The sequence below is a fragment of the Acromyrmex echinatior genome, chromosome 5 (genome assembly GCF_024713525.1).
Source record: "Acromyrmex echinatior isolate Ae372 chromosome 5, ASM2471352v2, whole genome shotgun sequence".
NCBI classification, from domain to species: Eukaryota; Metazoa; Arthropoda; class Insecta; order Hymenoptera; family Formicidae; genus Acromyrmex; species Acromyrmex echinatior.
Window position 1 is genome coordinate 6178013 of NC_141856.1, and position 24005 is coordinate 6202017.

The 24005-nt window shown below is 27.4% G+C and overlaps 2 protein-coding genes across 5 annotated transcripts in view; one reads left to right on the forward strand and one right to left on the reverse strand.

Moving 5' to 3' along the window:
• Positions 1 to 21236, reverse strand: LOC105143815 (ATP-binding cassette sub-family G member 1). Of its 2 annotated transcripts, XM_011052317.2 has the most exons (11): positions 20316 to 21236; positions 10122 to 10758; positions 6612 to 6729; positions 4912 to 5095; positions 3990 to 4135; positions 3664 to 3902; positions 3312 to 3580; positions 2773 to 2941; positions 1864 to 2120; positions 1535 to 1689; positions 1 to 844 (listed from the first exon to the last, which is right to left on the reverse strand). In XM_011052317.2, the coding sequence occupies exons 2-11, from the start codon at positions 10264 to 10266 to the stop codon at positions 655 to 657; spliced, it is 1872 nt and encodes a 623-aa protein (XP_011050619.1). In that variant the 5' UTR covers positions 10267 to 10758; positions 20316 to 21236; the 3' UTR covers positions 1 to 654. The 2 variants fall into 2 exon arrangements, with proteins under 2 accessions (XP_011050619.1, XP_011050621.1); XM_011052319.2 differs by lacking the exons at positions 6612 to 6729; positions 20316 to 21236 and having other exon boundaries at positions 10122 to 10255.
• Positions 20112 to 24005, forward strand: part of LOC105143816 (uncharacterized) — a 20160-nt gene continuing 16266 nt past the window's right edge. For all 3 annotated transcript variants that reach the window (XM_011052321.2, XM_011052320.2, XM_087406511.1), the window contains exon 1: positions 20112 to 20307. The gene's annotated coding sequence lies outside the window, so the exon portion shown is untranslated. The remainder of the gene's footprint in view (positions 20308 to 24005) is intronic.

Genomic DNA, 24005 nt, shown 5'->3' on the forward strand with positions numbered 1-24005 from the left:
TTATGAAATTTTTATATTATTTGTAATACATTATGTACAATTAAATATCAGTTCTCTCTCTATTAGACAATTACAAAATACATATTGTTTTATAAAACAACACCTTTTAACTACTTTATTTAGATAATTTTATTATTATTAACTTGTAACTACTTTATTTAAACAATTTTACTATTATACAGTACAAATAGTTATATTTTGATTATAACAGAGAAAACAGTAGATATATATGGCACGAAAAAAATTATTTCCATTCTAAAATAAGAACTTGTACACACATAGTTTGAATAACAAAAAATATGTCATGGTAAGTTTAAATTAAATTTATAACAATAATAATAATAATAATAATAAATTTATAATAATAATAAATAATAAAGACTGAAACATATCGCGTTCAGATTCAAACTAAAAGTGTACGTATTTCTTTGTTTCTTAATATTGTAATAATATTATCTAATAATATTATAATATTACAATATATTACAATATTACAAGTATACATTTTATATATATATATATATATCACATCATCATGTGGCTAGCTTACAAGAAATAATCTTAACAAGTGGATCTGCGGAGATTTTATTTATCCACATTTAATTATAAGAATATTTGTACATTATATGTACAAAGTTTCATCTCAAGCAAGTATTATATACGTTTCTTGATCCTCATATTTAATATAATACATGCTATCATATCCAAAACGATACATAACGATATCAATATTATCATATTAAACCAGTAATTTATATGCTCTATACCTAATTCCATGAGGAATTTTTTAGGAGTAATGAAGTGGCAATAATCCGCTGAGCATTTCAATTTCGCCCGATCGTAACTGTAATTATAAATATTATTTCTATATTTTGTGATAGAAAAAATGATGAATTAAGTATGAAATTAAGAAAATTTACCTGAATTATTTTAAAGAATAATTATCTTTAATTACTCGAGAAAAAAATATTTTATATATAATTATATAAAATTATATATATTTTAATTTATATATATATATATATATATATATATATATAAAATTATATATAATTATATAGAATTATATATAAAATATGTCCATTTATATACAAATATATAAAATTATGTATAAATATAAATGTATAAAATATTTTTTCCGGGTAAATATTTTTACTTGAAAATTTTTAAATAAATGCATTAGTTATTAACCTCAGTACCCACAAAGGGTTAGCGTAACCCCCCCGATTTTCATAGTTCGTTTTTTTCCGATTCCTTTTCACTTATTGCAAAATATCTTTTGTGTTATGATATTTTAAACTTTCTAACTCAAAAATTCTTTTTTTCAATCTTCAAACGATAGGTTAAAAAAAAATAGTTAAAATCAATGCACTACAATCTGAGATACAAGCAAAAGAAAACGCTGGGTTACAAATACCCGGATGGGTAGATAAGGACTTTTTTGAGATGTGGGTACTGAGGATTAACTATCTTACGAAAAATACATCAAATATCAATTATTATCATATATCAAAGTAAAAGATTAAGTTCTTACCCATAAATCACCATTAATATTCCTTCAAAACCATATTTAAAGAATGATATGTCAAATAGCCAAACACAGTAGGGATTCACGTCTTTAATATGTACAAAAAAACCACTGAGCACAACAAATGGCATAATTGCAAATGGTCCAAAAATTACGCTATTCTGAAATAAAATATCAATTTACAAATTGTACAATAGATGAATTGTATTTTCTTAAGTCTTTTCTCCAGTATCCTTCCTTCAATTTTCTTAAAATAAAAATAGATACAAAAAATACATATAATCGTTAATATAAATGATATAATTGGAATTAAATGAATAAAATAGATTACAAACCTGGATCTTTAGCGAACATCCTATAATGAATCCAATCGTTTGACCAACCAGACTGATAACCAAACACATGAGCATGTACAATCCAAATCTTTTGCTTTCAGGAACCTGACCACTCATGTAATATACTATGACTGTATAAATAAACGTAGAAATAAATTGGATCATAAAATCGGCCACTTTGCCCGCTAAATAATACGATCGTAATTTGTACCAACGATTGAAGTGCTCACGTTTTAATATCGGTAATTCCAAAGGAACTGCAAAACAGATAAAAAGATATGTGAATTTGACGTTGTATTTCAGAGAATACTGCACGTATTGGATCATAAAATTATTAAACCTTAACCGGATAAGGAAGAGCGGTTTCAAAAGAAACAGCATTTTGTGATAACTTTTTTGTTCTTTTTTCAAATGTTCTGTTCAAATGTTAAGTTCGAACAATTCGACAAACTTTGTCAAGTATTTTATTATTGTTTTCTGATATTGAAATTTACATTTTATTTCAAATTTTGTCTGAAAAATAATAGAGACTACTGAGGTATAATTGATATAGCTAATACTTTCTGCCCGGTTATGGGTTAATAAAATCAAATATCAAAGTTACTAATAAAATACAATGACGTAATATACTCAGTTTAATATTAATTTTAATATTAATTTTACTTTTTATTTACTTATAAAATTGAATTTTTTTTCTATTTATGTAATTTTTCATATAAATCATATTTAACGAGATACTATTCATTTATATTAATTTATATTATGTTTACAAATTTGCAATACATAAATTATATAAATTTGCAATATATAAATTATATAAATTATATTGCAAATTTTTATTCTGCTATATTATATTAAATTAATATTAAAATTAGATTGAAAATTATAAACTAATTACAGTAAACTTACTCGTGACCATTGTAGCACTAAATGCACTATACGTGAGAAACATAATATTATAATATGATAGACTATAATTGTCTAAAACATAAGCAGCGTCTTGACCAATTTTAAAGTATAATGTACCAACAATCAAAGCAATTGTCAAATGCACTGATATCCGTGTTAGCATTAATACCTACGTAAATAAAAAATAAAAAGAATTTAAAATTCCGTATTAATGTTAACATTAATATTTTCGATGTAATATGATAAATTATATTATAATATGTGTAAATCCAGCACAGAATTTGCAGCAATATCACTGCAAAATCTTCGCAATATTACTGCAGCATGTAATGCTATAACTTTTGTGCAATTTTGTGCTGTAGGGGAATTAACTGATTGAATTTATACAACTTTATTTCTCATTCAACTGAACATTTATTCATGACATTTATGACATTAATTCTTATTCTTTTTCTTTTTATATTTAATAAGTAATTTTCTCTTTAGCATATAGTAAAACGTATTGTACGAATAAAATTCAGAACGTATAGCAATATTACCTTATCGCGAAATAATCTAATTGTGTTTCTTTTGATAAGAATACAGAGTTGATTCCAAAAATTGTCAGTATAATGTGGAGTATGTCTGAATTCCATTTCGAAGGAATATGATCTTTTACGACCTGTTGCGACCTGTTGCGAAATAATAGTTTCTTGGCTTTTGTTCAAAACGGTTTTCGTCGATCTCCATTTATTACTTTTGCCATTCTCAATCAATTCCATTAGCTTGGATATGTGGGGACCATAATCGCCATTGCATATCTCCATTACTATACATGGAAGAAGAGTTTTGAGTTTATGTTACCAAGATTTTTGCGCAATAGTTTGTCGGCTTTAAAAAGGTACAGCTTACAGAAATCAACAGGATCATAATGCATCGGACAGATAAATCCTATACTATTTAGATATGGCACCAAATTATGCGTGCTGCCCGTGTAAACGCAATTGCCATTAGCAATCACATAAAGATGATCCAACATGTTGAAGAGGATTGCACTCGGCTGATGTAGCGTACAAATTACAGTTCGTCCTTCTTGCGCTAATTGCTTCAAAAGTGCTAGACATTGTTTTGAAGAAGTGCTATCTAAACCACTAAAAAGATAGAGACAGTTATACATATATAAAAAGTATGTACGTGATTAAAAATATATCTTGCTAAAAAAATCATGTAATATCTACCTTGTAGGTTCATCAAAAAACATAACTGGTGGATTGTTGATCAGTTCAAGTGCGATGCCGAGTCTTTTTCTTTGTCCTCCGCTAAGTACGCCAGTAATCATGTAACGAGACTCATCGAGACCCATCGCTATTAATATTTTGTCGATCTATTACATCAATTAACTTTTATCCGTCAATTCGTGCATTAGAGAGAGAGAACTTCGATATATATATATATATATATATATATATATATATATATATATATATATATATAATAAAATTATATAATTATACTGACAATGAGTAAAATCTCTTATCGAGATCAATTAAATTACTTTATCATTATAAAATAAAAGCTAATGCGCGTATCGCTTATAATTTAATTCGTGGTAAATTTTTGCAACTCTTAAGAAATTTTTATTAAACATTATTTATACAAATATATTACAAATATTTTTAATAAACTGGATGGATCAAAACTTGTTGTTATGTTTAGTTTTAAATATAAATTTTCAAATAATACGCATATTAGCTTCTTGATATTAAATTTCAATTAGCATTTCCGACCGATTAGTTATCTGTTATTAAATTATTATGAAGATAGTTATTACATCTTGACGTTCACGTTTATTATTTCGATTTAACTTATTCATACTAAAAAGTATGTTAATTATTGTTTTATAAAAATGCAGATTATTTTAGAATCTATTTGTAATTATCATCTTAAAGAAAAATTAGGAACAACACTGTAGAATAATAATGGAAAAAGATATAGTTGACTTAATACATTCTTTTTACAGATAAAAACGTAAATTGTTTTTATACACAATAAATTTTTTTTTCCGGCAATTAATTTACATATTGTACATATTGTAAATATTTTATTTAATCCTTGAAGAATTTTATATTCATATAATAAAAAAAACGTTTATAATGCTACCTTTTGCGATTTCTGATGATGATTCAAATCTAGTTTGAGATCAGCAGCGATGAACATAGCTTCCTGCACTGTTAAAAATGGTTGCAGATTATCATCCTGCATTATGTAGGCGGATAATTTACGAAACTGTGACATATTTCGTTTCTGTCCATTTATCATGATTCTACCAGTAACTGAGGTTGTTCTGAAATGGAATATGTCGCTAATTTGTAATATCATAACTTCTCTCTATTAATGTATACGTGATCAACGTGTAATATGTGTTGAAATATGTTTATTTGGGAGCAAGAATTGGCTGCGTTTAACAGAAAAAACAGCTTTGCAACTAGTATAAAATTCTCTAATATAATTGGTTTATTTAGATTCAGTGGAATTAAGAACAAGATTAGTCATATTAAAGAATTTTACAATGGCTATAAAGCTACTTTTTCTGCTGAACGCTGCAGTCACTGTAATTAATGTGTATCTTTCAACAAGCGACAAATGGCATGGTATAACACAATGGATTATCACATCCTTGTTGTTTGCCAATGTTAAACAAAGATGAGATGATCACTGTGTTATACTGTGTCGCTTGTTAGAAGGCACACAATATTAGTCTGCCGTTTTTTCTTAATATAGTAATTATAATTGATAAACAATTAACTGTTAATATTTAGTATATGTCCTTGAATAATTTGCCAATCGATTGTCAGTCACATTTATAATTGGGAAACGTTCAAAAAAGAAGATAAGAATGCGTAAAAAAATAAAAGTGTGAAGAAGATAAGATTAAAAGCTCATTTATACTTGTGATATCGCAATGCATCATGATATCTAAAATGCATCTAAAAAGTGAACGGATATTGATATTATGTAATTTAGTGCGTCCATACACGTTTATCATGACTTCATATGCGCACAATTCTATCTAAGGAACAACTGAATTAACATACAGCTCTAGTGCGTATGGAATTTTAAGTACAATCTATAATTTACAATTTAAAATCTACGAAAAAATTTTATAAAAAAATTTTGCTAATCGAAATCGATCAAGATTACTCATATAATATCTAAATTCAAATTTTTATCATTCTGTTTTTTTTTAACGATTATCAGATTGATAATATATTTTTGTTCGGATTAATATTTTAGTAAATATTTAGAATACTTTGAATAAAATCTTCAGCTTATAACATATTTTTTAAAAAATGGAGAAATTCTTAATATAATTCTTAATATAAAGAGAGAAAAAGTCTATCATAAATATAAAATATATGTATTATAATTTAAGTTTAACGTAAATTTTTAATACTATAATTTTTATTAATAAAATAAGATCTTTTATATTAATTTCAATCACTTAATATTTGTTGAATATTTCTATCTGTTTAATTTTAAATCTAATACTTAATCTTCTTATTGCGTGTATGTAAGCGCTATTGAATTAGAATGAAAAATACTTCACATTACAAAAGAGGCCAGAAAAAAATACTACAACTTTTATATTTATAATTATAATTATGTATTAATCATCATCTTAATGTAGATTTTTTGTAGTGACTTTTATAATAACTAAATAATAATAGTGAACATTAAAACATTTATTATCCTCCGTCATGCTTAGTGTCAAATAAAATCTATAATAAACTGGTAATTGTTTTTTCTTCATCCATTATAAGATAAAATTGATCAGAGTGTAACATTAATTTTATACTAACGTAAAACCTGCTAAGATATCCATTAATGTAGATTTTCCAGCACCTGAAAGACCCATAATAGCTGTGAGTTCGCCCGGTCGAAAGTCGCCATTAAGATTGTTTAACAATGTTTTCCTCTCTATAAAATAAAATAATAGTTCTTTACAAAAAAAGCGGTAGATAATTATGCAAAAAATTTTTTTAATGGTTAATAATTTATGCATGCTGAGACATGACATTCACAAGCAGGAAATGCAATTACTAATTAGAATCTCAACAAGTTATCGTGTATCCAAATTCATCAAAGTGAAAGTTCGACGGATAATAGGAATGTTGTCACTTCCACAACATGGAATTAATAATCATGCTTAACATGAGATAACAGTTATATATTGAATGAACGCATGTTGTATAATAATATATTTTATAATTTAATTTAAATGCATAAAAAACGACATGACAGATCCTCTTTAATAATTGTAAGAAATATGTTAGAAATTTATTGAATATTTCTGTTTTTTTAACTTAATATATGCTGTTTGATTTGTAATCGATTCTATTTTTTCTTTGATGTTTAGTTTAAATAATTCATTATGTATCTTTGCTATATTTATTGGTAATTTTTTCACCATTTAATATATATAATTTATACTCTCAAAAAAATGGACATTTCTATTTTAATTAATAATAATAATAAAAAAATTTTATTGTAAAATAAAATAACCGAAATAAAATATATTGGGTTTCAAACAGAATATCTTTATTTAAATTTAATAATATGTTATCTTTTACTTAAATAAAGAAGAATAATTAATTTTATACGACGTACAATATTAAATATTAAAATTATACATTAAAATAACCATTATATTTGCAAAATTTAAAAAATTTTAAGTTTTTTATAAGTTTTATAAAAATTAACTTTATATAAGGACTTCATAAAAAAAAAATCAAAAATATATAAAAAATGTAAATAAAGAGTAATAATAAACAAATTTTTAATATATCTAAATATTTTTCAAATAAACAATGATAATTAAAACATTTCAAAATTCTTAAAAATTATAGTGAATATTGGGATATTTCGAAAAATATTTTGAAAAGTATTTTCCGAACATTTAAAAAAAATTTAAATATACTGTATTAAAATGCTTTTGTGATACTATAAAAGTTTTACTTAAAATATTTTTACATATATATTTTGATAATATATGGTTAAAAATGTACGAGTTGATTTTTTTTAAAAAAAGTGTTTCATCTTCTTAATATATATATATATATATATATATGTATATATAGGAGTAGTTATAAAAAATAGAAGTATGTTTCTTATTTTATAATTGGTATTACATATCCAAAATTCATCAAAATTGAAAAGGAGCATATTTTTCCGAGATGCATGACATTTTAAAGCCAAGTGGAGGCTAATAATGTCTATATGCGTGTACTTTACTGTTCATAATTCATAATGAAAGAAATTTCTTAGATTGGAATATGTTGTCAACTATATATTGTTATTTAAAACGTAAAAAAAGTATTTACTTCTTTTACACTTCTTTTGTCTCCATATTCACCTACTAGAAGCATTATTTTCGCTTCTATTACTCTCCTCTTACCTTTGTCCTCTTACGTTTATTCCAACTTTTATTTTCACCAGGAAACGATAAGGATAAGACAAAATCTGATCGTTGTTGAGATCAAGCGAGGAGCTTTCAGAAAAGATAAAGCTTCGTTTGAAAATAATAAATATTTCCCTAGCATTGGCCAAGAAAGGAAAAGAGAAAAGAGAGAAACCGCGTGATCACGATACACAGCTGTATGTATTTCAAAATATCATCTCGTAACGACTTTTGAGATACTTCTTTTTTCTATCTTATATATTAACACAATTTATATATTCAAAATAATTAATAATGTATGTAAAATATAGAAATTTATTTAAGAGATTTTTAATTTTCTTCTATACAGATAGATTAGTCAGTTAAGTCTGTTGAAAACAAATTTTATTAAATGCTTGCTACAAATTTTGTCAACGAAAAGGCATCAAATTTGATGCAAATTCTATCATGTTAAATAGTGTCAGCAAATTACAGGTGTCAGGTAAATAAAATCAGCTGATGTATATATATATATAATAATTATAATTGTCGGCAAAATTGCAAAGCTTGATAAAAATCTGATAGCAAACTGATAGCAAAAACATAAACTGACCAAAATTTTCTTCAGTTTTTGCTGCCAATTTTTAAATTTTAATTTTGTCTAATTATATATCCAGGTTTTGTTAGCAAAACACAAGTTTATTATTGATATAAATGGTACTAGATTTGTCACCAATTCTCATTAAGTTTTTACGCCTACTTGATTTTTTGGCTAATTTGTTGTCAATTTGTTTACTAAATGAATGTGCGCGTGGTGGATATTCCAATAAGAATCGAATATCATAAGAGCAATGAAATATAATGTAATCTCGCTAAACTCTGAAACTTAATCAAACAGCAACTCGCGATTTCAAAGTACTTTCAACAACATATATCTTTGTTCTAAGAATAAATATATTCATTTTCTAAGCAAGAGCTCTTATCTTAGATTTCATATTTGTAAAACGAACAATATTATTTTATTTTGTCTATATTTTCACTCGCTAAAAAGCAATATTCTTTAGAATATGTTAATAAACTCTTAGTATACTTTAATAAATTTTTAATAAAAATTACTTTTCTATCACAGCAGAATTTTCAATAATCATTTTTTAATTATTATTGTTTCTGTACGTAATATACTACTGAGAATTCCATATTTGGTTAAATCAATTAATCTCTTATTTAGATATAGGCAAGTCTTTGATTGATACAATAAAATAATTTAGTTGAAGCACAAAAAGTTCGTTTTGGTTGTGTTTCAAAATTCACTGTACTCAGTGCTGTATAATACACGTAACGTAAACTATAGATTTTCAGCTGGCAGTGAATTTTGGAACACAGCCTTTTCAACATTTTACTTGTTTCTGTTAAATAAAATGTTATAATAACCAAGTGTTTACTTTATAACTAAATTATTTTATGACATCAAAGACTTGTTTGTCCATATCTAAATAAAAAGACAAGAAATTAATTGATTCATTTAAATGGAATTGTTAGTGTAAATTACTTTTATTATGCCGAAGTTACATTGTACTCAATTACATCATCTCTATAAAATATTCATAATCAATCAATCATTATTTTTTCAATTATATTTTATTTAGAAAAGTTGTATTGACAAAATTAGATTCAACTGCATGTGCAATAAAATATTAAGTTAATTTAGAATATTTTTATAATTATAATGTTACATTTGTTATATTTATACATAATTATATAATACATTCTTCCTTTTCTGGTCTCTTTTCTTATCTTAACGTTTTTTATCTTAATTCTTATCTGACATGCATATCTCTAATCGAATTATATCGTATCATAATAATTTATTATTAATTATTATTTTTGTTATTCTTAATAGTAATACATGACTTTATAACGTATATCATTTTACCCTTTGATAAAATCCTTTTCCGTACACTGTACGATATATCTTCGAAAAGCAGATAGAGCGATCTATCGACTTGCGCGTAGTCCGCCCACTGTTGCGGATCACGCGTCTTTTCTGCAGACCTCACCGTCATTTCGTAGCTATCCATTCTGTATGTGTGTGTGTGTGTGTGTGTGTGTGTGTGTAGATTAGTGTCGCACGGGTCACACCTCTCTCGCTGATGATCTTCGCGTCAAGTTTTCGACGCGCACAAGTGCGTTTTACATTTCTTCCGCACGCTTTCCTATTACCCGATCGACTGGCACGCAAGTGGCACTAACTTGTACGTCATCCGATTCTGCAAACGCGCCTTTATCCACTACACGCGCACTCCTTTTACCCAACTGCTGGCGAACAACTTCGTAACGTTCGATTCTACGCGCGCCTTTATCCACACGCGCGTAAACTCTGGACGCCACGGCGTCGGCGCATGTCGTCGCATCGTATCGCTTCACGTCACGTTGCGATAAAATAAAGACCACTCGTAGCCACTGGTATTCGCGTCCTCGGTCTACCGAACGACAATCGTGAAATCAATGTTCAAAGTCCGTCTATATAGGTCTATCTAAGCCAGTGTGAATCTGCATTAGCAGAGGATGCGCTTTGTAGAGATAAGATTTTATTATTACTGGGAGGAAGAGCAATGCACGTAATAACGATGATACTCCTCGGCTGTGATCCAAATTTACTGCCAGCGCTGAAAATGCTACAGTTTATGTACACTATAGATGTACAGTATAAGCAGTCAAGTTTGGAACATAGCCCTTGTTTCGGAGATAAAGAAGAATGCTGAATATAATCAATTCAATTCTAATAATACAAAGTCTAAAATCGGGACATAAGAAGACATCTTTTAAACGCTCAAAATGTTTTTAAAATAAACGTCTTTTAAGCGTCGTCTACAATGAACAGTAGCAATAGAGGCTGTAGACACGTCGGGAATAAGTTAATTTTCCGGCTCAGCCAGAAATGGTTGATCAATGAACATTAAATCAATGCTGATTCAATGTCACTCGATGTCAAATCGATGTTAATTCAACGTTGATCGACGTTAATTCGATATTGATCGATCAATCACTAACTGGATATGTAATAGGGCGTAAAGTAAGTGAAATGGTTGAAATCTATTTTTCTAATTTTTTATATACGTTATTTCTTTTCAAAAATAAAGGCCCTGATTAGTCACCACACAATAATTCTTAATTAAATATATTCCTATATTTGGATCCAACAAAGAACTAAAGGCAATAACCAGTTATATCAAAGAATCGCTTACTGATCAATTTTTTTTATTTGACTGATTGCTTACTTGTCACGTGGCATGAAAATGCAAGAAAAAATTATCTTACAAAAAAAAAATAATTAAGAAAGCGCTCAATGGCATTGTATCTCTGTTTTGTAAATTTAATTTATTTTTCTTTGTTTATTAATTTCTCTTTTCTTCCTTGACATTTCTATATATAGAGTGTCCCAGACCACCCGTACATCTCTTTTATTTTCACAGATTCAATCAAAAAAATGTTTAGATAATAATTTTAGGATTTAAGTCCCAGAGGCAATGCGAAGGAATAGCGATAACAATAGAAATAACAATCTATTAGAATTCGATTACATAATTTCTGATAAGTTAAAATCGAGTAATTTCTGATAAGTTAAAATCAAGTAATTTCTATCGCTATTATCGCTATTCCTTCCCATTATATCTGGAGCTATAAATAAAAAGCTTTATTTACTAGTCTTATTAATTTGATTTTGAGTGGCGTAATCGAAATTAAGTCAAGGTCACATCGATTTTTCTCAAACTTTTATTACATATTCTTGTAGCTTATCTTGAGAGCTTTTTTAAGACACTGCTTAATCAGCAGTGTTTTAAAAATGTTTTTGTAAAAATGTAAAAATATTAAATTAATATTTAAAATATATTTCCTAAACGTTATATGCTGACTGGAAATAACAAAATATTTTTTTATTAAGTATTTTCTAAGTTATAAGGCTTGAAAGTTACAGTAACGTTGACATTAGTATTATCTGGTGTTCGATTAAAATCCTTATAAATGTTATTCAGGTTTACACTAAAAATGAAAATAAGAGGAACAATCTCGAAAGGCCTTGATCTTGATATATATATGATATCATATCTCTATATCAAAATCATAACTCTGAGAAACATTTAAAAGATTTTAACTATCAATCGAACACTTTATAGATAATACTAATACCAACAACACAGTAACTTTCAAGTTTTCTAATTCAAAAAGTACTTAATAAAAAAATATTTTATTATATTTTATAATTTTAGCTGTTGTGATAAATTACAAAAATATGTAATAAAAAGATGAGGAGTTTAAAAAAATCGATCTTGACCTAATCTTAGCAACGCGACCCAAAGTCAAATTGATAAAACTAGCAAATTGTTGAAACTATTAAATATATGAATATTTTTTTGTTGAACCTTATCCTACGAAGATAAATCTGTATTATCTAGACCTTCCACCAGCGCAAATCGAGTTGGAATATGGTCAAATAGATTCATCTGTCACAACAGACGTAATGCATAAGAAAATAAATCAATCAAAGTTCTTCGTTTCCTTCCTTTCCATGAAATAAAGAACTCTGATTGGTTGAATTTCTTATGTGTCTTATGTGTTATGCAAAAGTCTGTGCTCCCCTTAAAACGTAAACTTCGATGTCGATTCCATTATCATTTCTAATTAGAATAGAACGGAAATTTACAGCGGAACGGAACAGCCCGACCAATCTCTGCAGTCATTACTTTGTTTTCTTTTCTGCCATCGAGATTGGTCTCATTGTTCCGTTCCGCTGTAAATTTCCGCTCATGGGACGCTAGCCTTATACTTTAGTTGTGGAAAAGGATTTTTAAATTCATGTATGTAAAGACAGTTAGAAAAATACTTATGTATTTGAAAAATAATCAGTAAAATAGATAATTTTAGGATTCCTTTAAGTGAGTTTTAAAATTATCTCCTTTTCTATCTCTAATCTCTTTAAAAAGACAGAGAAAGTTTTAGTTTGTTGGGTCTCAGGGGGTCTGCACACTGCACTTTCCATAACAACAATAATCGTAAGATGTACCGTAAGGGTATATCCACACAAAATTACATAGCTGCATAAACGTACTGCATAAAGAAAATAAAATAATCACATTTTATGTGCGTCTTTATGAGGGGAATGCGATTGGATAATTTCCTTTATGCAGCTATGCAAGTTGTGTGGGTATGTCCTAAAAGTTAGCCAATCAAAGCCAAAAGTTTTTGAAAATTCTTGATTGTAATTGCTTAATTCTTACGGTACATCTTATGTCCATATCAGAATACGGATTGATGATTACATTAGAATGCTCCATGACAGTCGGAATTTCGGAAAACAGAATCTCGGAGAAGTAATAGAGTGAAGATCAACCAATCAGAATTATTGGAATGCATTACTGTTTGTCTGCACGTTAAATACAAGATTATTAAAATTAAATTTCTATACGTATAAAAAGAAATGCATTATTAACAAATAGGGCAACCAAAATATGCATAGGGCATGGTTTTTTGTTTGATTAATAAAGAAATAAATTAAATATAAATTTGTTTCATAAGAAATTATACACTTTGAATCCTATTACAGCATATTTTGCATATTTCACACAAAAGAGCATATTTTTGCATATTTCACACATAAAAGTATTAGGTGTTGGAATTAATTCGTAGCGTTTTTAATGAAAGAATGTTATTTATTTCACATGAGCATTAAAAAATACATTAATGAAAGTACTTCCCATCACTTGTAAAACGCTACGAATTAATTCCAACACCTAATATATTTTTGCATATTTCGCCTATACGTGCACAATATTTATATATTTTATCTACTTTATTGTATTGTTTATCTATTTTCTTGTATATTTCACATTGTTTTTTTCTAATTTAAATTTATGATAAGTTTTTCTCTATAATAATAAATAAGATTTCTCTCTAAGATAAGTTTTTAAATAATGTAAACAAATTTATGTAAACAAATTCATTTTATTTGAGACCGTTTAAGGCTTTGATTTCTATAGTTTGTGTTGTCACACATATACGGTCCTATCATATATTATATTATTCATTTTACTTTGTTATTATAGGTAAAAAACTTAATTAATAATTTGAAAATTTGTGTGACAAAAAATAATTTTTAAATGCATATATTCCTTTCTTTAGAGCATTTTTTTTCAATTTCACAAAGCATATTTTAAGCGCTTAAAAAAATTTTTTACAGCAAAATTTTGGTTAACTTATTAATAAATAATTATTTGATAAGTAGAGGAAAATCGCCAATACTGAGGTCTTCTAAAGTGACACCCCCTTATTTCTCAGAAACTAACTATTGCATTTTATTAATACTAATGATCTGTTTAGCTAATTAAAGAAGTACAAACTCATAACTCGTGTATTTGTGACTTGTTTCTATACTAAATCAGCTAAAAACGAATTCTACGAATGTGAAAATAAAATTCTTACGATTTTCTTTTGCAAATTGCATAGTTTAATAATTGTGACTATATTATTGATAATATTACGTCATTTTAAATGCTTGTGATTTCCTAAATCAGTTTTATTTATATTATTTTTTCTCTTAGCTTTTTCATAATACGATTTTAAATTTTAAATTAGGATGTAGTGTAAATCGCCACACCTGTCTGTAAAATATAGATCATGAATCAACTTAATCTTTATAATGTTGCTTTATAGTGTCAAATAACTTTATTGGAGCTGAAGACAATCATGCATATATGGAAAAACTCTTGAGAAATCGCGTTACATATTTTCATCTTACGAAGAAGAGCATAAAATCAGTATACATATAATTTAGTAAAAATGTTTTATAACGAAGCGAAAAGATTTTGGAATATCTTATATACATTCATTTATGTACTTTATACAGATAATTCTTGTAAAAGAAAAAGAATAGGAAGGATTACGTAGCATTACTGTGTCAGTTTTGGAGCTTATTTCGTCAGACGTTCATTTTTGCTTATCCTACGAAAAAATTAATTATTGCAAAATTGCAAACAGTATTATAAAACCTACTTATACTGATGGAAGACTTTTCAGTTTGTACTTATGTTTTTAAAATTTTATTTTTACCTTTTGTTTAAGAAATATTGTCTAAAAACAAAGTGATATGTCGGTATCACTTTCCTCTATTCATTAATATATGTATAAATATTCATTTTTCCAACATATAAATATAACTATTTACTCAACAAATAAACAGTTATATTTATATACTGGAAAAATAAAATTGCTGGAAAAAAAGATAAAATTGCATGCTTGTCGGTTCGAAATTTTTGTGGCTGAATTTCCCATAGAGCGACTTTTTCAGAAAACGGACTGTTATTGTAATCTCAAACGATCTTTTAATTTAAAAGATTCTTTCATTATCTTCTATTATAATAAAAAATATATCGAAATTTTATTTTCTTGTGGATTCTCTTACTATATAATAATTATCTTTTTTCATAAAATATTTAAAATAAATTTTCTGATTTTTCACAATTTGGTCCATTGAAAACCCAGCCACAAAAATTTCGGACCGAGTTTTTTTATCTTATCCAATTTTATCCCCAAAGATATAAATGGTTATATTTATATGTTGGAAAAATGAATACTTATATATTAATAAATACTTATCGAACAATTATTTATTAATAATGAATTTCTTTTTATATGTATAGAAATTCAATTTCGATAATCTTGTATTTAATGTATATGTGCAGATGAATAGTAATACATCCCAATAGTTCTGATTGATAGATCCCCACTCTATTACTTTTCCGATTTTCATGGGACAGCACTCTAAAGATGCCTTTTCATGCTGAAACGCTCATTTTCTAGCATCAAAAAAAATCACGTGACCATAATTATTGCCAGCGACAACTAAAATCCATGAAAAGGTTTACAACGTCGAATTTTGAGTGACAATATAATTTATTTTAAATATTATATTTATTTATTAAGTGTTGGAATTAATTCGTAGCGTTTTACAAGTGATGGGAAGTACTTTCATTAATGTATTTTTTAATGCTCATGTGAAATAAATAACATTCTTTCATTAAAAACGCTACGAATTAATTCCAACACCTAATATATTTATTTAATATTTATTCATTGGTATATATATCATGTAAGCTTTTAAATCTTAGCTTCATTAGCTGTAATTTTCCCATTTAAAATATTTGCTACTTCTTGCCATAAATTTTTTGTAATTTTTATGTTGCGTAGTGATAATGGAAATTTCAAAGATGCTCTTGTAACTGGATTTCTAAAATGAGAGTTTCTTCATCATTATGATTAATTTTAAGCCTTCATCTGAATTTCTTCGTTTCTCACAAGAATTTTATTCAGATAATATTTCTTGTATGAGTGTAATAAAATCTAAATACAAAACTTAAATCAGATAAAACATCAGAAAAAATAAAAAAGTTTTCACATTATTTTGATACAATCATCAAGTTTATTACATATATTTTTCTTGATTGCATTGTTAATATTTGTTTTTTATTTATTTTTTTATGCTTCACATTCTGCTTTTTATTACGTCATTCCATCATCTATAAGATATTAAATAATAACATGTATTAAATTAAGTAATAAAAATATATATTAAATAATAATAAAACGTCTATCTTTTAATATACAACAGTTATAGAAGCTAATTTAATAAAGAATAAAAATATAATATATCAGGTTCAGTAATGTATTATGTATAAGCTTTTAAACAAGCATGATTCACGATATCTGCTTGCTCGCAGATCGTTTCACATAACCCATATTATGTTTATACGAGATTGAGGAATTCATCCTGAAAAATATATTAAATTTAATACTACAAATATTTTTAAATTATTTCTAATTTGTTAGTATTATTATTTCATATTTTAGCTAATTATAATCTTTCAGTCCTTATAAAATTGAGATATAATAATTGTTAAGATATATTATTTGATTTGTACGACTATCAAATAAGATGTAAAATTTGTAAAAATCAATTACGTACGTCAAAGCCCATTTTTTATTTCAAATCAAGATGATTAACGAAGATCCAGCGACGCTAACTATTACACAAATTCAACTTCACTTCTTTGACGCTAGCATCAAGCAAAATAGCCACGTGACGTTTTTTAACGCCGAAAAATAAGCGTCGTGCGTCAGTATGAATGGCATCTTATAGAATTCCTCTAGTAAGAGTTAAGACATAAAATCAGAAGAACGCCATCGTCGGGTGTCGTGTACTGGTCGGAAACGTAATTCCACCATGGTTAACAGTCTACATGAAACAGTTGCTCACACCAATTCACAGATCCACTATCCTTTGAAAGTATCTGCAAATGGCGGCGTTTAAAGGGACTCCAAATCTGACCAATCAGAAGATCGGTACCCCTCATGTCTTCACTCTTACTAGAGGGACTCTAGCATCTTAAAGCCCATTCTATATTAAGTCGGTTCATTAGTTGCAAGCTGATCGCAAGTTGCGATTTAAATATAAAGCGTTGATTTCAAAATGCAAGCTTTAGATTGGCTGTCGCAACAAACTTGCGATCAGTTTGCGTCTAATATAGAATAGGCTTAAAGCCTATTCTACAATAGTCGTAAGAGTAATTGTAATTGTAAGAATTGACCAATCACAATATTTTCCTCACATTCGACTTGATTGGTCATCATATGGGTAATAGCGCTCTGTGTCAAAACGCTGTTGTTTGTATAAGGATCTGGGCTAAGGACTGCTGCACACAAAATTCTGCAACAGTGACCGTAAGACATAAACTTAAGCTGATGAGTCAATTAGGATACTGTTTTAGGTCTACGTAATCTAATGTAAATGGAAATAATAGTAAACTTATCCATAACTTCGCAATAAAATAAGTTTCAATCGATTGAAACTCGCTTTATGGATAAGTTTGCAATTTCTATTTCCGTTAGAGTACGTAGATCTAAAGCAGTAACCTGATTGGCTCATCGGCTTAAGTTCACATCTTAAGGTTACTGTTACAGAAATTTTATCTGTGGTAGCCTTAAATGATAATATATAAATCCAAACTGGTTAATTTTATGTAAAAAACGAAAAAAAGTTGAAAAATAATTACAGTTTTGTTATCGGCTTCTCACGTTGACTCGTAACAATATTTGCTTTATATACAACCCAGACAGCACAATATTTATAAAATATTTATAAAATATTTGTAAATATTCAAAAGATTTATTTTTAATATTTTAAAAATATTTTTGTAAATATTCTTGAATTGCACAGACCATAAACATTTATTATAAATATTTATGAATAAAATATCTGTTGTAAATATTATAGTAAATGCTATGAAAATACTTAATGAGACATTATAATCCAAATAAAAAACACTTATTAAAAATATTTATTTATATTTATATTTAAATATTACATAAAATAATTTAATATTTTAATATTTCGAATAAAGCTTTATATAAAATATGTATAAAACATTTATATAACATTTCAAAAAATGATTAGTAATAAATATTTATCATAAATTCTGTGCTGTCTAGGAAATTTTATACTTTAGTAAAATCTTAACTTGGACTAAGAATTGTATGAACAAACAATAATGTAGTGTTCTTGGAATTATATTAGATACTTAATATAAAAGATTAGGTAGTTAAAAAATTTATATGGATGCGTGCGTATGATATTGATATAATATTGTGTAGTAATATGTCAATGATATCGTAAATCGTATGTATGTAAGTCCTATGTATAAATCCTACTGAATCGGTAATACAGACGGCTTTAGGATCTTCTTAAAGTAATGCTTAGTTTATGCTTCGGTCTTAACCCTAATATTCTAAAATTCAACCAATAGAGCTGTCAGTCCTGATTGATCTTAACTGAAATCTGTATTTCATATTGGTTGAATTTTAAAATTTTAGAATTGAGACCGAAGCATAAATGAAGCATTATTATAGTTAGTATAATCGAGCCTAAAAACTTTTAAATATTATAATATTATAATAAAACTACAGATGATTTCTTTCTTAACAAAATTAATTGACTTCTCAAACAATATCTCAGATAGCAGAAATGATTATTACAAATTCGAGAAAAGATTCATCATTTTTTTACATTTCTTTATAATAAATTAACATAATTTGTTCGAAATAAGTTGAAAAAGAATTGAGTAGTACGCGACATTGCCGATAGATGGAGAGAATGGAGTTTTCTTTTTCATAAATATAAGAACTATATTTATAAATCGAGGATTTGAAAGAATCATTTTTTAAATTCTTTATGATGCTGTCTGGAATTACTATTTTGTTAACACATTATTAAGATATATTATTATTAAGTTATTATTGTAATAAGTGAAAAAGAACATTAGAAATAATTTTGAAACGAGTGATACAGACAGAAATTTTACTATGCAGAATTCTGCCAGATAAATTAAGAAGAAGAAATTGATCGAAGAAGTTGATCGAAGTTTGATCTATTCGTTTCTCTTGAGTTTCTCTACATTTTATCCTTATTTAACATTTGATGAACAACAAGAATATAAAAATCACGCGCAATTTACGCTTTAGGATCTATTCAGTGACAAACTTGCATAGTCGCATAAATTATTCAATCGGATTTTACGTGAGTCATTATGTAAAAGAAATGTGATTGGATAATTTTTTTATGCATACGTTTATGCGGCTATGCATAAACAAACTTATCCAATCGCATTCTATTATATAAAGACGCACCTAAAATGCAATTGGATAATTTTCTTTATGCAGCTACACAAGTTTGTCGCTACGCAAGTTTGCCTTTACGGCACCTAAGGTAAGTTACATCGCTGATGCACGCCACTAGCTCGCCGAAGTCACCGCTGGCGTACGTGACAAACGCCGAAAATTCGAATCTCGCACGCGTCAGACAGGTGGCGCTCCGGTCGCGCGACCCAATCTGAAGTTGAGTTGGAACGCCACCTTGCCGTACATACGGATGACGCGCGACTCAAAGCTGCTCAAAGCATCGACTAAGCAACGACGGTGCGCGTGTGTGTGTCTTCGAAAATTGTGATATTCACGTTAGCATTTCGCGGACGATGGTATTGATACAGGAGAGGTGATCCCCTAGCTTGTCAAATGTAAGTACCGCTCGTTTTTGCGATCCAGGCGCGACGACGCCGCTCCTGTTCACCCATTTCTCTCGCCGTTCCGATGCTATCGCTGAACTCCTCACGCAAACATACCCCCGCGTCCGCCACAGTCACTCACGCACGTATCGGATTAATCGGATAATCGCTGAAAAAAAAACAGTCATTTCGCGCGACGAAATGAGCGGATGTAAAGTGTATCTGATGGATTGTCCGTTACGAAAAAGTATCCACCCGAGGGAATCCTGGCAACAATAGATAACTACCATTTTGTTTATAGACTCCTTCCACCACCACCGCCGCCACCACCACTACTAACACTACCACCACCACCACCATCACCATCGACACCCCTCCCTCTCACTCCTTTTGATTGTAATTTCGAAAGCTTCTCGAATTTCTGTCGTACTACGCTTTCTATTTGGCATCTCATTGACCATGTATGTTCGATTTTTTTACATTTTTTGTTTTCCTTCCTCATTGCTGCCTCAACTTGTTTCCTCATGTCATTCTCACGCATCGGATGTAGCCGCTATTTATTTACGCAAGTCGCACATGGGCTGATGGGCATCCTACTTGGATCTTGAACGCGGGATCCACGTGTAGAATATTTCTGTCGAAGACTGAATGAGAAGCAGCGTAATATTAATTTATATATTGTATGCTGTAATACGAATGCTGGTTTTTAACACTTGCCGGAAGTATCGTGTCGATCTAGCCAAAAAATATAATTAGCATACAAGCGTGATTCAATACTATCCCGATGAAACGTCACCCATCAATAAAGCGTGACATTTCTTCTTATGCTCGAATCTTAAGAAACATAATGAATTGTTTTACTGAAAATTACTCACGAAATTGATTAAATGTCTTTAAATATCGGTCTTATAACTAAAAAAATGAAATGAAGGAAGAATACGTAAAAATTATTAAGCCATGCATATATTACATATTTTTTATTAAAAAAAAATATAAACGTATTATTATTTCTGTAGAATAATGTCTTTTTAAATATATTTTTGAAATTTTTAAGACAGTTTTGTGAGGAATTAATAAATCAAAAAGTATGTTGCATGTATTAAGGAGTAAATACGTTGTATGTTATTTTTTATTAAACACTTATGTTTTTTTTTATTAAACACTGTTTTTTTTAATCGAAAAGCAAAAATTGCTTGAAACATATGCATTTGCTTATCCATATTTCGTGTTTTTGTAATTATAATTGATTCCTTAACTAATTAAATTTTTTATGATAAACACAGTTAATATAAAATGCAAAGTTTTAACGTAATGAAATGATTGTTCTGCATTGATATAATTCAGTTATATAATTGAAGGAAGGTGTTTTATCATCTCATTATACTTCATTATAATCATGTCCCACAAATTTTGATAATTTTAATATCTTCACCATATCTGTGCTACACAGTCTTATCGCTATTAGTTTATTTATGTATTATGATTTAATTGAAAAGATAGAAAGTACAATTATATTTTATTTTGGGATTTGTAAAACGTTAAAGTCTTTTTCCATCAATAAAATTCAGTAAATAATTGCAAGAATTATTGCTATGTATTAGTACTAGCGTGACAATAATTCCAACATGCTGCACTATTACTAAAATGTTTTGTGCTACCTGGGTATAATGTTTTTCTAATGCTTAACCCTTAAGCGCCACGTTATGAGAATAATATAATTTCCACTTTCCAGGTTGCAAGATGATGTTATTTGTCATTTTGTTATTTTAATGTTAAAATAATGACGAATAACATCAGCTTGCTGAAATCTTTAAGCGCCACACTATGAGAACAACAATATAGTTCCCAAATAGCAAAATGATGTCATTTGTCATCATTTTGATGTGAGAATGACAAATAACATTAGCTTGCTGGGAAGTATATTTTTCTCAGTTCTTCTCAGATCTCATGTAATGCTTGAAGATATTGAAGACATATTGAATCCAATTCGATTGCTTATAACTTTAGAAATTAACATTTTGTAAACAATTTATTTTTCAATCAAAATGCCACATTAAGAAGCATAAGTAAATATTTATCTTTATTAACTAAAAAAGTTATAAGCAATGAAAAAAGTATTGAAAAAAGTTGGGTATTCCATTGAAAAAGCATTTAAGGGTTAAAGAGAGATAACCATTCTCCCTTTCTTATCATAGATCAAATTATGTTTTTGTAATCTTTAAATATAAAATGCAACATTATACATGTAAAATTGCTACGCTTAATTTCAATTATGAAAACAAATATTGTGAATGATATTTTTTCAAAAGATTTTGTTCCTTGCCTCACAATAATATAAAATATATATATTAAAAATGATGTGAGATGATAGATTATAAAAACAAAAAAATTAAATCAGGGTTGACATTATTTTACCCACCCTAAATTTAGGGAGGTAAAAAAAACCGAAATTTGTGGGTTTTTTTGGATTTCATTGGGATTTTATATAAAATAAATTTTTTCATCGGGAATATATGAAAGGAATGTATTTATAAATATTTAATAAATATAGGTATACTAAACTACTGGACTGATATAATTTTAACATATTATATTATATCAATTTTAATATATACAGGATGTACAAAAAATCCCGGACTCTTTAAATATTTTGAAAACATTTGTGAGAAAAATGTTTTAGATAAAAGTTATAGGATTTAAAAAAATCTACTAATCACATCCATTTGATCTTGGCGATGCCACTCTAGATCAAACGGGTGTGATCATAGATCTTTTTAAATCCTACAACTTTTGTCTGAAATATTATTCTCAAAAATGCTTACTTTCAAAATATTTAAGGGGTCTGAGACTTTTTATACACCTTGTATATCTATTGTATATACATTGTATATATGTATGTATATATATATATATATATATATATATATATACATTGTATATATGATGTGTATATATATATATATATATATATATATATATATTTATACTATATATATAATATTTTTATAATACATATTTGATTTTATAAGTCTCCTTTCTGTGAAAATTTACTTGAAATTGAATCTAAATTACATTTAAACATCTATAAAATATATAATATACATTCACCATTTTTGGACTGATTTTTTTATTCTACCCGAATGCTTTTTATTATTTTACATATGTAAAGTCATCATTCTTTCTTTATCTTTTACAGAAATATTTTTTTATATTTGAAAAATTCATCATTATATTTTTATAATAAATTAGATAAATAAAGGGTATATAAGAACCAACCGCGGATCTTGATACGTAAAATATATTATATTTTAATCGTTGATTATATAAAACTAATAATATTCTACATGTTTCGACTACATGATTGAGCTCTCTTCAGAAACAAAAACTTCTTACAAAATTACTATTATAATATTTTTACAAAATTCTTTTATAATTAATTTTATCTGAATGTGTAATTAAATAATCATAAATACAACATAAACTAAATATTGTGAAAAAAATATCAAATAATTAATTTTATCAAAAAAAACTTCAAAAATCCCAGTAAAACCCAATAAAACCTCCATAAAACCCAGTTGAATTTTTTTTTTAAAAGTCCAGGTTCTTTCCAATCCTGAATTAAATGGCAATTAATAATTATGTATAATTAACAATAACTTAAAAGTAATATGTATATTTATTAATATTTATAGTATCATATTAATAATTAT